General features: G+C 41.1%; 1 protein-coding gene across 1 annotated transcript in view; it reads right to left on the bottom strand.

Moving 5' to 3' along the window:
• Positions 1-321: 321 nt before the first annotated feature.
• The window catches only part of ANKEF1 (ankyrin repeat and EF-hand domain containing 1), a 51,074-nt gene continuing 35,680 nt past the window's right edge, over positions 322-15,715 (bottom strand). The window contains exons 6-10 of the mRNA XM_077485891.1: positions 13,042-13,864; positions 8,343-8,569; positions 6,037-6,233; positions 3,967-4,086; positions 322-993 (exon numbers count right to left, since the gene is read on the bottom strand). Coding sequence (XP_077342017.1) covers positions 844-993; positions 3,967-4,086; positions 6,037-6,233; positions 8,343-8,569; positions 13,042-13,864 — 1,517 coding nt within the window. The 3' untranslated portion in view covers positions 322-843. The remainder of the gene's footprint in view (positions 994-3,966; positions 4,087-6,036; positions 6,234-8,342; positions 8,570-13,041; positions 13,865-15,715) is intronic.

Below are 15,715 nucleotides of genomic sequence, written 5' to 3'. Positions count from 1 at the left end.
TAACCCTGAAACAAATTTGGGATTGCATTGCAGGATCCTGGTCCAGTATACTTACCTTGTCACCAGGATCCTGCGATGTCCCCCTGCTGTTTCCCCTGCCGGATCCTCCGCCTGACGTTCTGTGTCCCAGGCTCCACTCCCTGTGAGTGTCGTGATGCATGGAGCGGTTACATATCACATATTACAGTACATATTACTGTATGAAATCATTTCACATCCCTTTTGTCCCTAGTGCTTTGTCCAGTGCCCTGTATGCAGTTTCAGATTATATATACTGTTCTTTTTGCCTGGAAATTTGAGATTGTCCATGGTAACCAAGTATGTTATTACTAAGAATTACAGGCCTACAATATAAAACGCCAAATTTCTATTCAAAACAATGTACCGCTTTGTGGCGCAAAAATCTGACATAATCATACCGCCAGGGTGGCTATACAGGTTTCAGGATTTCAGTACACATACCTTTGAATGCTTTCTTTAGCACTAGTTGCACAAAATCCCAGGGTGCTAAAGAAAGCAAGTTTTGACACTTTCTATTGGGCTACCTTGAGAATGACAGCTTCACTGACCAAAAGAAATGCAGCAGGCATGAGAAGCTGGCCAATGGTTATACTAGCAGGATCACTTGTTAAATCATCCCAGGATTTGAGGCAGCAGAATTGGTGACCACAGCATGGAAAGGTATGTGCAGAACTGCACTAAAGTCCTTGGAACCTGTTCAGTACCTGATAATGACGTGCGTACTTCCTAAGTGTAACCGATGAAAAGAAATGTATTTATTAAGACATAGTTTGGCGACTTGATGTTTTTGCCAATGCTTCTTGTTTTACTGAAGTCACAAAGCTAAGTAGATACCAATGCCAAGGATTTCTCCACTAGATTCTTACTAAATGGCATCTTGAAGTTTTCAAAATCTACTTCATACGTGAAGCGTTCACGTAGGCGTTCTCTTTTTCTTATGAGGTCCGCTGTGCTGGGCTCTGAGACCCAAACCTTGGAGAAAAAAAAGAAAAGAAAAGAAACAGTTTAGAATGAGTGTCTAAAGGATCAGTACAACAAAAATTACAGTCGTATGCCCTGTACACACGGTCGGAAATTACGATGGAAAAGGTCTGATCGGATTATGTTGTCGGAAAATCCGATCGTGTTTGAGAGCTGGATCTAAAATTTTCTGACAACAAAATTCGATCGGACTTTTTCTGATGGTTTGTAGAGAATTCCGATGGACAAAGTGCCACGCATGCGCAGGTTAAATTATGAGACCAAAGCTATTGGCTACTAGCCTCTATGTAGTCCCGTTGTACACTACGTACGGCACCTAGTTTCGAACTATCGTATTTTCCGTCAACTTTGTCTGACCGCGTGTATGCAAGGCAAGTATTCGGCCAAAATCCCTCTGAAAAAATCAGACGGATTTTGTGGTCAGAATATCTGACCGTGTGTACAGGGCATTTGTCATCAAGGGTTTTTGTTTGGTATCATAATAGTTATGGTTGGGAGTAAAACTGGGAACTCACTGCCGAAGTTCCTATTCTCATATAGATATAGGACACCAGCAGGTGATTTGGCCAATGCCATATAATCAAAATTTACTTACTAAATTTAGATACACTTGAAGTGAAACTAAATTCAAGATTTGCTACTCTATAATAAATACAATGGGTATATAAAATAATCATCCCCTTTAAAATAATCAAATTTTGTTGCTTTGCAGCCTGAGACGACGACAGTTTTTGTTTTATCCAGCTGTATTTACTAGAGCAACTTATAACATCCAAGTGAAACATGTCAGAAAAAAAAATCACAAATTCAAAAACAGAATCACTGAGTTGGAAAAAGGATCGCCCCCTTGTGTCAGTATTTCTTAAATCCCTTTTGCTTTAATTACAGCCTTTAGTCTTTTGGGATATGTCCCTACTAACTTGGCACTAACTCTAGACTTTGCAATATTTGCCCATTCTTCTTTGCAGAACTGCTCAAGTTCAGGTACATTTGATGGTTACTGTTTGTGGTCTGCAGTTTTTAAGTCAATCCACTGATTTTTAATGGGGTTTAAATCTGGGCTTTGACTAGGCCATGCAAGGACATTCACATTTTTTCGCCTTCAACCACTGTGTGGTCATTTTTGCTGGGTGCATTGGGTCATTGTCATTTAGGAAGGTAAACCTTTTTCCCATTGACAACTTTCTGGCAGAGGGCAGCAGATTTTCCTCAAGAATTTGATGGTATTTTGCCCCATCCATTATTCCTTCTATACTGACAAATGCTTCAGTCACTGATGCAGAGAGACATCCCCATAACAGTATATTACCACCTCCATGCTTTACTGTAGGAATGGTGTTATGTGGATGGTGAGCTGTATTGGATTTCCACCAGACATATCGTTTGGTGTTGAGGCCAAATAGCTAAAATTTAGTCTCACCTGAAAATAGCATCTTTTTATACATGGCCTCAGAATCTTCAAGGTGCGTTTTGGCAAAGCTCAGTTGTGACCGCATGTGGCCTTTTTTGATGAGTGGCTTTTTTTTGCAACGCTCCCATACAAGCCACATTTTTGGAGAATTTGTGATTATATTGTCACATGCATACAATGACCACTCTTTCTCATAAATTACTGCAATTGCTTCAGAGTTGCTGTGGCCTCTTGGTAGCCTCTCTGACCATATCATATAAAGTCCCACAAATTGCTCCCTCTTGTTCAATCCTCTCTGACCAGTTTCCTCCTGGCTATTTCATCCAGTTTGGAGCGACATCCTGATCCAGGGAGGGTCTATGTTGTACCAAATGCCAGCAACTTCTTAATAATAGACTTCACTGTGCTTCTAGGCATTGATAAAACCTTTGCTTTTTTTTTATTAATCTCCTGACTTGTGCCTGTCCACAACTTTATTCTGGATATATTCTGACAGTGACTTGCCACCCATAGTTGATTGTTTGCTTCAGTTGCACTACCGGGACTAAATTGCTCCAAAAAATGACCACAGCCAAAGTCTAATGTCAAATGGCTTTGTGTATCATTGAGAAGGTGATTAGCTACACCCGGTTGAGCCTACAAGTCATTTTTAGGAGGGATGATCATTTTTCCAATTCAGTGGTTCCAATTTTGATTTTTTTCTGACATGTTGGTGTTGTATCTTTCACTTGGATATTATAAGTTGCATAAGTAAATGTAGCTGGATTCAGGCTGCAAAGCAACAAAATGTGATTATTTTAAAGGAGGGTGATTCTTTTCTATACCCACTGTACATAAAAGGTTAATTTTGCCACAGCAGTATCCTGACAAATGTATATTTTGTCTTGACTGCCTCTAGAATAAATAGCATTACACTTAGTGACATGAGACTGTGCATAGGTACTGATTTACTGTGATATAACTGTATATCTGCAGTGTGAGATCATCCAAGGCACTATTGCCTCTGACTGCTAGTCTCACCAAATCTGGATTGAGAACTGGTGATGTCACTACTGTGCTGATCACTGTTCTCCTTGCTGGAGAAAAAGCTGTACATGAGGACATGCAGTACAAGGATCTCCCTGCTTTTTCTTTATTCATTATGTGGATGTGTACTTTCTCAGCATCTCCTGCTGCTTTTTGGTGATTACCTCACCAGTCATCAAGGGGCAGCTCTGATATGAGGCTGCAAAGTCCTGCTCTTCTGTCAAGATGCCCACCTCCACACAATGCAGAACAAAGCACAGTAAGTTAGTAAGTCTGTACTGAGGAAACACCAGCTGCCTGGAGCCTACAGGCATTACCCTAAGCCCTGCAGACGTTTTTTTTTCTTCATACACTGACTAAACTCTATAGGGTCCTCTCTGTACAGAGCAGGGAAGAATGGCAGCCACTGAAATCCAGTATTAAGACTGTAGCATATTTGGGTGTAGGCAAATTTCCAGTCTTTGTAGCGAATGATCAGTGATTATTAGTCCCTAAATGATGGAATAATGCCCTTACATATCTCTTACCGTTTTAGGCACAAATGTGATGTCGACTTTCTTTGTTTCTCCCATTGATATTTGCTGGTTCAATTGGGCGATTGTACTCTTCTCCCTTTCAGATTGAGCCATTTCTATGGGCTTTGATATCTGGAAAACATAAAAAGTAAAATAATTAACAGCGAGTAAATATTTAACAGCGAGAAACAGAACAACAACAATAATTTCCAGAAAAACGCATTTCAAAAAAGTTATCAATTGATTTGCATTTTAATGAGTGAAATAACTATTGATCCCTTCGAAAAACAGGACTTAGTACTTGGTGGCAAAACCCTTGTTGGCAATCACAGAGGTCAGACTTTTCTTGTAGTTGGGCACCAGGTTTGCACACAACTCAGGAGGGATTTTGTCCCACTCCTTTTTGCAGATCCTCTCCAAGTCATTAAGGTTTTGAGGCTGACGTTTGGTAACTAGAACCTTCAACTCCCTCCACATATTTTCTATTGGATTAAGGTCTGGAGACTGGCTAGGCCACTCCAGGACCTTAATGTGCTTCTTCTAGACCCACTCATTTGTTGCCTTGGCTGTGTGCTTTGGGTCATTGTCATGCTGGACCCATCCACATCCCATTTTCAATGCCCTGGCTGAGAGAAGGGGGTTCTCACCCAAGATTTGACAGTATATGGCCTCGTCCATCATCCCTTTGATGCAGTGAAGTTGTCCTGTCCCCGTAGCAGGAAAAACACCCCAAATGTTTCTACCTCCATGTTTGATGGCGGGGATGATGTTCTTGGGGTCATAGGCAGCATTCCTCCTCCTCCAAACATGGCAAGTTGAGTTGATGCCAGAGAGCTCGATTTTGGTCTTATTTTTGACCACAACACTTTCACCCAGTTCTCCTCTGAATAATTCAGATGTTCATTAGCAAACTTCAGATGGGCCTGTACATGTGCTTTGTTGAGTAGGGGGACCTTGCAGGTGCTGCAGGATTTCAGTCTGGCGTAGTGTGTTACCAATTGTTTTCTTGGTGATTATGGTCACAGCTACCAGATTCTCCCAGCTGCCAATGTAGTTCTGGGCTCATTCCTCACTGTCCTCATGATCATTGAAATGCCAGGAGGTGAGATCTTGCACTGAGCCCCAGACTGAGGGAGATTGACAGTTATTTTGTGTTTCTTCCATTTGCAAATAATAGCACAAACTGTTGTCAACCTATCACCAAGCTGCTTGACGATGGTCTTGTAGCCCATCCCAGCCTCGTGTAGGTCTACAATCTTGTCTCTGACATCCTTGGACAGCTCTCTGGTCTTGGCCATGGTGGAGAGATTGGAATCTGATTGATTGCTTCTGTGGACAGGTGCCTTTTATACAGGTAACAAGCTGAGATTAGGAGCACTCCCTCTATACAGTTACCTGTATAGAAGACACCTGGTAGCCAAAAAGCTTGCTAATTGATAAGGGACCAATTACTTATTTCACTCTTTAAAATCCAAACCAATTTATAACTTTTTTGAAATGCGTTTTTCTGGATATTATTGTTGTTATTCTGTCTCTCGCTGTTAAAATAAAACTACCATTAAAATTATACACTGATCATTTTTTTGTCAGTGGGCAAACATACAAAATCAGCAGGGGATCAAATACTTCTTTCCCTCACTGTAAATGTAAAGGTGAACTAACACTGGACGGCGCTGACCAACCAGAATCCATCTGGTCCATCCTGGAAGTGCTGATGGAGAAGAGAGAGAAGAGTGGGTATTTCACATCCCCAAGCCACTGGATGCTGATAGCTCAGCAAGGTAAGTATGATGGGGACTGGGGGGGGTTGGGAAAGATGCCTGAGGGTTAGTTCACCTTTAATTTTTTTCTGTAAAGGTGAACTAACCCTTTAATTTTCATGGGTAAGCTGCAATGTGTATTCTGTAGTAAAGTTCAGAGACTTATTGGCGGGCGCTACACCCACTGAAATTGACATATTATATAGGTATAATGCCTTTCGCAGCTGCGGCCGTTGCCTCTGCACCAAGCCCTAAATATTTTTTTCATTTAAAGTTGCCAACAATTGTGCAAAAACTTTTACAACAAAAATAGTTATCATACCTCTTGCTTAACAGGTAGAGGAACTAAAATGGCAGGGGTCTGGGGTTTGGACACCGCTTTTGATTTTCCTTCCATTTTGCCTTTCCCCTTGCTGCTCTTTTTCTCTTTTGGTTTTGGCATACTCTCCAGTTTGGCTTGAATCAAGTCAATCAATCTGTAGTCAGCATAGGCTTTTGCGACATCAAGAACATTTTGTCCTATGAAAGAGATGGGAGATTATAAATGTATTATCACTTTAAAATGTACTCAATGTACATTAATGAACAAATACTTTCTAGGTTATGGACACAATCCAGATGTACTGCAATGCCTGTTCCCTACTTTGTCCAAAATCTAAAACAAATCCTTGGTTGGAATTGGGCCTAAGATAGTATTAAACCCTCCAAATAAATGCAAGCTATGTATTTGAATGTGAGCAATATTACATAAATCATTCATTAAATTTTTATTTTTTTTCATATATAATGTTTGCACCCAGACGTTCCAAATATCATCAGCAGGCACCACTAACTCCTCTGTACCTGTGCTTCCCTATCACTTCTAGCTGGGTGTATGTATGGACACAGTTATTTTCCTGTGTCCAACACCAGAATGACGTTGCACATGGTGCATGGTTCACAGTATTCAAATATGCATGCGCCAGTAGCTTGCACATGCTTATTGGTCTATTTGGTCTTCTATTGGTCCCAACTCCCCTAATACATAGCTCAGTAGTAGAAGTAGGAGGATGCACAGGTTGTGGTGGCTCCATAGCGAGCTGGATAGTATAAGGAGCCACCACAAAAACTGATGTGAACATGAGGAAGAACAATAAATATTTCTACACAAAAAGGAAGAAAGTAGCAGAAAAACAAGACACCTTGTAAGTATAGCTCCATATAGTTGTATGTGTACCTACCCTCCTTCTGCTGCATTCACCTTAATACGGAATAAATAAAAAAAATAGGGTGCTACATGCAATCTCCCCTTCATGATAATGTCCTTGGCAGGTGTGCACACCTGCAAACTCATGAAAAGAGATGTCACTACCATAGCCATATTGGGAGCTAGTAAGCCTCTCTGATTGCTATTACAAGAGAGCCGACCGCTCTAAAAAACGTTACTGGGGTGGCGCCTGCAGCTGCAGGCATCATCCCGGTATAGGTGCTGCCCCCCTGTAAAATATTGCCCAGGGCTAACGCCTTGTTTGTCTCGTGGTAGATACGCCCCTGGGCTCAGGTAAGAATTGGGGGGGGGGGGGGTGTTGCTGCACCCAGGAGATTTTTTTACCTTCGTGCATAGAATGCATAAAGGTAAAATACCTTGAGCCTTTATAACCAGTTAAAGAGTGATTAGGTCTATTCTGTAATGCAACTTTAGGTTTAGACATTTGCCAGTGCTAAAGAAAAAAAGAAATGCATGTACACAGTGAGAGACAGAGACAAAGACTGCTATTGTGGAATTACAACACAGTCTGAGTTCCACAAAAGCTGTACATATCTACTATCTATTGCTATCTTTCTATCTATCTCGGCCATAATCGAATTGAAATTCGGCCGTTTAAGCAAGCATCGGCCAAATTTAGACCCATGTATGGATCAGTTGGTTGTATGCTTGTGTACAACCAGCCTATCAGGTTTTTCCGGAATGATCATTGTCACTGATTCCCCACTCCACATGTATGGATGAAAGAATTGGATCATTTTTTTTCATTCAACCAGCTGGTTGAACAAAACAATATATATGATTAATGTATGGACAGCCTTAGTATTAAGGTTACAGGAAAGGTAATGTTCTCTGGGTTCAAAGCTCTATATCAGTGATTCTCAACCAGGGTTCCTCCAGAGGTTGCTAGGGGTTCCTTCAGCATTGGGAAATTTCTGCCTCTCAGGTAAGTTCCCACTGACACCATTGATCTTTTTAGCTCTCTGTAAGGAGGTAATTCTTCCCAATGACCACAAGTGTAAGAACCATTCTTCCCACTGACCATCACACTAATGTATCACGAGTTGTAGATTTCTAATTTTTAGCAGGGGGTCCCTGAGACCGAAGAACTAATTCAAGGGTTCCTCTGTGTTGAAAAGGTTGAGAAAGGCTGCTCTATATAGAAGATACCAGCATTGATCTCCCAGGTCGAAAAGCATAATGCATTGTGAACATTTAGCTGGTGCGTAGAGGCTATTATATAAATTAATATAATTAAAAGATAATTGTACACATTCCAGACTAAATGGGGGAGCTTTGATTTATTATATTTCACTTGCAAAAATCACTATTAATTCACCTACAACAAGTTGTTGCACAGATAGGATATGTGAAATGGTTACCTTTCTTGTTCACTATTTGCACTTTTGCTCCAGATGTAATAAGAAACTGAGCACAGTCCAAGCTGCCGCTTTCTACAGATCTCATCAATGGTGTGGATCCATTGAGGGCCACTGCATCTATCTTCGCTCCGTGTTTAATCAGCAGTTCTGCTATGTCTTGCTGGCCTGCATGACACGCATGATGTAATGGAGTCCACATGAAATTATCACTTGCATTGACATCAGCACTGGAAAATAAAAAACGTTATAGGGTCCAAGTAAAAGCCTCATTATCATAAGAAAAATAAGATGGGAAAACATTTATTTCTAAACCTGCTGTTGGTAACTTAGTATAATATATACTGTATGTGGGCAACAACCAGAGGCTTAGGTTTCCTAAATCTGTTGCTGTTCCGCTGTGCTGCGGTAACGCAGGAAGACTAAAGCATTTCACTTTGAATGTTACGTTAAGGCAGCACATTTATTATGAATGGGCTGCCAGAGTGCCAGAGAACCACATTGGATCAAAAAGGTATGTGACCTTTTTTTAGCAATGCAGCGCACCATAACATAAAGCAACACAATGAGCAAGACAATGAATGGCACCATAACGCACTGCACACAGAATGTGTGTGCTGTAGGAACGTGTGGTAAAACTCCTTTTTAGCATGGGTTGCTGCAATGCAAAAGTGTGAATTGGCCTTCAATCGCTTCATAAATAGAAGTCTTTGAAGGAGGAGAAACTTAAAGAGGAACTGCAGTCGGCTCACATAATTTGTAATAAAAATATCTTTGCCATTCTGAAGCTTCCATCCAACCACTTTGTATATTATTTCATATATACTGTGATCCTGTACTTGCCAAATATGCTGCAGAAATCTCCCTCCACTAACTCTAGCTGCAGCCATTTTAACTTTGGGCAGCTGAAGCTGCTGCCTGTTTACTTCTTGGATTTACACAGACACACATAGGCACACCTCCGGCCGTGCAGCTCTCATTGGCCCTCTTATGGAGTGGGCTGTATAAGGTATTTACTGGCAGAAAAAAAAATGTTTTACCATCCAAAGTTAAAACAAGGGCAGAAGATTTAATAGATGGAAAGCTGGAAAATTGACTGAAGGTACGCTTTAAGTAAAAAGGCCTATTTTCTCCTTTGTTTTATGGATTGACAAAAAACATGATGCAAAATTTAGGCTCTAGTGCTAGGCTTCCCTGCAGGCACAGAGGTAGACTGTGCCATCATACCTCCTTCCCCAAACATTCTTTTTGACCCTTGACTATGATGAACTTACTGGACAAAAGAAACATGCTAGAGGCATAAGGGGTGTGCAAACTTCAGCTTCAGGTATTAAGACCACTGAAAGACATTTGCACTACATACTAATCTGTTTTCTTAAAAGGGAAAGATTACATTTTTTTTCTAAACTACAGGTGGATAATCAGCTGTATCTGCATAAAATAACACATTTATTTAGTAAAGTTCCTGTCTATCAAACAGATCAGCAGATAAACATTTACTTTAGGGTGTTGTATGGAGGACCATTTTGCATTTAAATGGTTGATTTGCTTTTCTTTTGGACTGAGCAAGTCCTATTTGAGTTTTCCTTGAAGGCCAAGTAGCTCAAAACTAAGCTTTTGCTGCATGTTGCATTGAGCTTCTGTTGGAGTAGAAAAGCTTTCGACAGCAAATGTCATGGGCATCTACCTAACCCTAAACATACAGTATCTCACAAAAGTGAGTACACCCTTCGCATTTTTGTAAATATTTTATTCTATCTTTTCATGTGACAACACTGAAGAAATTACATTTTGCTACAATGTAAAGTAGTGAGTGTACAGCTTGTATAACAGTGTAAATTTGCTGTCCCCTCAAAATAAAACAAAACACAGTCATTAATGTCTAAATCGCTGGCAACAAAAGTGAATACACTCCTAAGTGAAAATGTAAAAATTGGGCCAAAGTGTCAATATTTTCTGTGGCCACCATTGTTTTCCAGCACTGCCTTAACCCCCTTGGGCATGGAGTTCACCAGAGCTTCACAGGTTGCCACTGGAGTCCTTTTCCACTTCTCCATGACGACATCACGGAGCTGGTGGATGTTAGAGACCTTTCGTTTCTCCACCTTCCATTTGAGGATGTCCCACAGATGCTCAATAGGGTTCAGGTCTGGAGACATGCTTGGCCAGTCCATCACCTTTACCATCAGCTTCTTTAGCAAGGCAGTAGTCGTCTTGGAGGTGTGTTTGGGGTCCTTATCATGTTGGAATACTGTCCTGCGGCCCAGTCTCTGAAGGGAGGGGATCATGCTCTGCTTAAATATGTCATAGTACAGTGATGGCGAACCTTGGCACTCCAGATGTTTTGGAACTACATTTCCCATGATGCTCATGCACTCTTCAGTGTAGTTGAGCATCATGGGAAATGTAGTTCCAAAACATCTGGGGTGCCAAGGTTCACCATCCCTGTCATAGTACATGTTGGCATTCATAGTTCCCTCAATGAACTGTATCTCCCCAGTACCGGCAGCACTCATGCAGCTCCAGACCATGACACTCCCACCTCCATGCTTAACTGTAGGCAAGACACACTTGTCTTTGTACTCCTCACCTGGTTGCTGCAACACACGCTTGACACCATCTGAACCAAATAAGTTTATCTTGGTCTCATCAGACCACAGTACATGGTTCCAGTAATCCATGTCCTTAGTCTTCTTGTCTTCATCAAACTGCGGCCTTTCTTGTGCATCATCTTTAGAAGAGGCTTCCATCTGGGACGACAGCAATGCAGACCAGTTTGATGCAGTGTGTATGGTCTGAGCACTGACAGACTAACCCCCACCCCTTCAACCTCTGCAGCAATGCTTGTAGCACTCACACGTCTATTTGCCAAAGACAACCTCTGGATATGACGCTGAGCACGTGCACTCAACTTCTTTGGTCGACCATGGCAAGGCCTGTTCTGAGTGGAAACTGTCCTGTTAAACCACTGTATGGTGTTGGCCATCCTGCTGTAGCTCAGTTTCAGGGTTATGGCAATCTTCTTATAGCCTAGGCCATCTTTATGTATAGCAACAATTATTTTTTTCAGATCCTCAGAGAGTTCTTTGCCATGAGGTGCCATGTTGAACTTCCAGTGACCAGTATGATAGAACACCAAATTTAACACACCTTCTCCCCATTCACACATGAGACCTTGTAACACTAACAAGTCACATGACACCGGGGAGGGAAAATGGCTAATTGGGCCCAATTTGGACATTTTCATATAGGGGTTACTCACTTTTGTTGCCAGCGGTTTAGACATTAATGGCTGTGTGTTGAGTTATTTTGAGGGGACAGCAAATTTACACTGTTATACAAGCTGTACACTCACTACTTTCCATTGGAGAAAAGTGTAATTTCTTCAGTGTGGTCACATGAAAAGATATAATAACATATTTACAAAAATGTGAGGGGTGTACTCACTTTTGCGAGATACTGTACCTTAAAGTGGATTTAAACCCCAAAATAATTATTTTAACATATCACAGCTTACCAATAAATGTGGTGGCTGCAATAATGGTCTTTTTTCCATTATATTTGCCTGGTGATCCAGCCACTATCTGGAGTAGCAACCCCTTGGACAGCAGAATTTTTAATCTGGGGACAGGGAAGTGCTTGACTAGAAAATTTAGATGGACTTGACTAACAAATTAAAGTAGAACAGTTTTTCCTTTCCTTTTGAGGTTAAGGTGTTATACAAATTAAAAAAAACTGCATGCGCAGCTGAGTGTACATTTATTTGAAGTTTGCAAATAGGCAGTTAAGTTTGTTTTATTGCAGAAGCACCACATTCCTGTTCAAATCACATAGCGATTGTTTGCAGTGAGATTTGAGCCCATTCATTTTGTATGGGCTCAAATCGCACCGCACCACATGAAAAAGGTATCAATTTTAGGTATTGGAGCATTTGTAAGTACTCATGCTAATGCTTAGTATTGGCATCGTTATCTGTATCGTTGCAGGGCTTTTTTAAATGTTTGCTTTTTGGTTTAGAAATGCTTAAATATAAAGAATTTTAGTTTTTAAAGTTACAGTCTCTAATATGGAAGTTTTAAAATAAAAAAGACCCGTCTATTATTTTAATCTCACCTTAAAACCAAGCAACAGTACAATCCAAAGTCTGCATATACTGCTCAGGCCCTCACCTACTAACACCCACTGTCCTCAGTGAGATTCCTGGGGAATGCAGAACGGGAGAAATTGCAAGAAAACACTCCAATCCATTACAGCTGCTCTGTATTCCCTGGGATCTCGACAGAAGAAGTATGACTTCATCACCACCCAGGAGTCACAGGCAGAACACGGGGGGATAAGGTAAGTAAAAAAATCTAAAGATGGGGGTAACAAAGTGATTTTAGCCAGGGTAAGCCTGGACAGTATAAGCAGACCTTACATTTTACTTCAAGGTCTAAAAGCATACTGTATTAAAAATATAAAAATACTGCTATATTATATACTACTATATTAATACTATTAATTCCACTAGTGCTGACTGCTATTACTACTCATACTACTACATGTACTAATACTACTACATCTTTGCTCACATTACCACTGTGAATATCTGACTACTACTAACTAGTATTAGTTCTACTACTATTCCTGAATGTACTATAAGTATTGGTATTGCTACAGCTACTATTGATACGAAAATGAAAAAAATAATGATAAAGTATACCCTTTTTCTAGGAGGAATTTGACAATGTTCATGTTTCCATAAGCACATGCAGAAATCAAGGGCGTTTTAAAAAATACATCTTTCACATCCACAGGTACGCCTTCTTCAAAAGCTTTTTTCAAAGACTCCAGGTCTCCAGCCCTGATGGCAAAGTTTATATTTGTGTATACCTTTTCTAGCTCATCCACATACCACCCAGTGTCATCTGTCAGGGGGTTTTGGGGTGTGTGGTCACAATCAAATCTATTAAGGTCAGTTACATTATGAAATGTTTCAATCATAAAGTTGGGAGGTCCACCATCTTCCCGACGTGAAATGAGATGACTTGGCATTGTACATATTGGCACAAGAAGTGTTTTCTTCCCTTTCTTGCCCCTTTTCCCTTTCTTTCCTTTCTTCTTTTTAGGTCCATAAGATGAGAGAAGAAAGGCTTTCTGTAGATACTTTGACCCTTTTAAAAACTCCTCAGCATTGATATCTCCTCCACGTCCTTTTTCATGCAGATGAATAACATTGTCCAGTTCTTCTGTGGTGACTGGGGCTCCCTTCTCTAAGAGGACTGCAGCAAATTCCTCCCTGGAAATAATCCCATCCCCCTTATCCAGCGCAGCAAAAGATTCTCGAAGGACTGCTTGGTGCTCAAAGGACCAGTCATGAAGTTTTATGGCCCAAGGTGGGTTGGGATTTTTCACGCCCGGCTTGGAATATTTTTTGAAGAGACGCATTGCTTTGCTCAGTTCCTTCATGGCAGCCTTGAATCCACCTTCTTTGGCCACAGCTTTGGGAGTCAGAGCTTTTATATTTTTCCAGTTGGGATCACAACCTGCCATGTAAAATGTATTGGATAAACTGATTGACCCTTAGTACAAAAACCCAGATCACTGCCATCATAGATGAAAAAGCAGCACCTGAGTACAAAAAAAAATCTTTGATTGTTTTAAATTATATTATACATATGTGCCTAAATTATGTGATTTTGTTTTTCAATTTTTTGATTACAAAAGATGTTCATACTGTATACCTTTGTATATGGGAATTGGTATAATTGGGAATGGTTCACAAAAACGTACATAACTGTGGTAGAAAAAAAATTTGAAAATGTAAAGTAGAACTATAGGTAAAACTTTTTTTTTAAATTTTGGATATAGTAAAGACTTTTCTAAACCCTATCAGATATTTTTTAACAATCTGAGTCCTATTTTGGAGATTTATATTAATTTTCTGTCCCATAGCCAAACAGGAAGTGAGAGGAAATCTCTGCAAATTAAGGGAATCCCTTTGCCCCCCCCCCCCCCCAAGTCACCAGAACTAGAGACCTCCAAAACCAAAATGTGGAATTTTCTTTTACTTTCAATGATAATGGTAAACAGGACAAACAGAGGGGGTGAATCGCCTTAACAGGGGCACAGGCAGAAAAACACCTAATATGTGTTCTAATCCCCCGCCACTCTATAAAAAAACTAAAAAAAGATTTTACCTTTAGTTATACTTTTACCTCTCTGTTTATTCAGCTATAGCAGACCCATACCCAAAAGTTAAAGGGGTTATAAAATACATTGAGGGGAAAAACCTCTGGTAGTGCACCAGCCCCCCAGAGCCCCCCTTTTACTTACCTGAGCCTGATCGTTCCTGCGCTGGGGTCGAGCACACACGCTCCAGCCAGTGTTTTGAGTCCTGATTGGATAGAATGACAGCAGCACCCAATCCAATGACGTGGGAGCCGGGGGCGGAGCCGAGTCCTGCAATCTGTGTCAATGGATGCAGCAGCAGGACACGGGAGAGCGCCCGCATGGATGCCCAGAGGGAGAGCGCTTCTCCGACGGGGCATTCGAGAAGGGGAGGAGCCAGGAGCGCCCCTGAGGGACCCCAGAAGAAGAGGATCGGGGCCACTCTGTGCAAAACCAACTGCACAGAGCAGGTAAGTTTGACATGTTTGTTTAAAAAAAACAAAAACTGAACGTTTACATATTCTTTAAAGATATGTTAACAGTCTGGTCAGGATTGATAAGCTACACAAAAATGTATGAAATACTCAGCTCTCCTAGAAAAAAAGAAAATCTGCTTCCAGAAGAAACATAGGCCTAGGCATTTAATCACATGATCTCTGCAGAAGGAGAAGCTCAGATGATCTATACCAGGGATCTGCAATTAGCCTACCTCCAGATGTTACAAAACTACAAGTCCCATCATCCCTCTGCCTCTGGGCGTCATGTTTGTGGCTGTCAGAGTCTTGCTATGCCTCATGGGATTTGAAGTTCTGCAACAGCTGGAGGTCCGCTAATTGCATATCCCTGATCTATACTGTGACCCTTCACCTAGGTATGTGTGAGTGGATGTTAGTAGACTATTGTACGGTATTAGCCACAATTATTAACTTTAGTAAGTTAGCCAATATAGGATACTCCAAACTTTCTGTATGAGCAAATGTTATAATAAGTATTTAATTTATACATCAGGGGTCCCCAAACCCCGGGTCATGGACCGGTGCTGGCCTGTGACATGTTGGGGGCTGGGCTGTGTGGCAGGGGGTAGGCAGCAGGCGAGCAAGGCCACTTGTATTGTCACCTGGGCTCCGCCTCTTGTCTGGTCAGTGGCAGGGGCCAGCAAGTCAAGCTATTCCCCTGTCAATTAGTGACTCTCCTCCTTCAGATGCCCTGGAGCACAACAAATACGG

Source organism: Lithobates pipiens, unplaced genomic scaffold, assembly GCF_037356315.1.
Source record: "Lithobates pipiens isolate NorthernLeopardFrog02 unplaced genomic scaffold, aLitPip1_a1.2 Scaffold_18, whole genome shotgun sequence".
Lineage (NCBI taxonomy): Eukaryota > Metazoa > Chordata > Amphibia > Anura > Ranidae > Lithobates > Lithobates pipiens.
The sequence above is the reverse complement of the archived record's forward strand: the minus strand, read 5'-3'. Positions and strand labels throughout refer to the sequence as shown.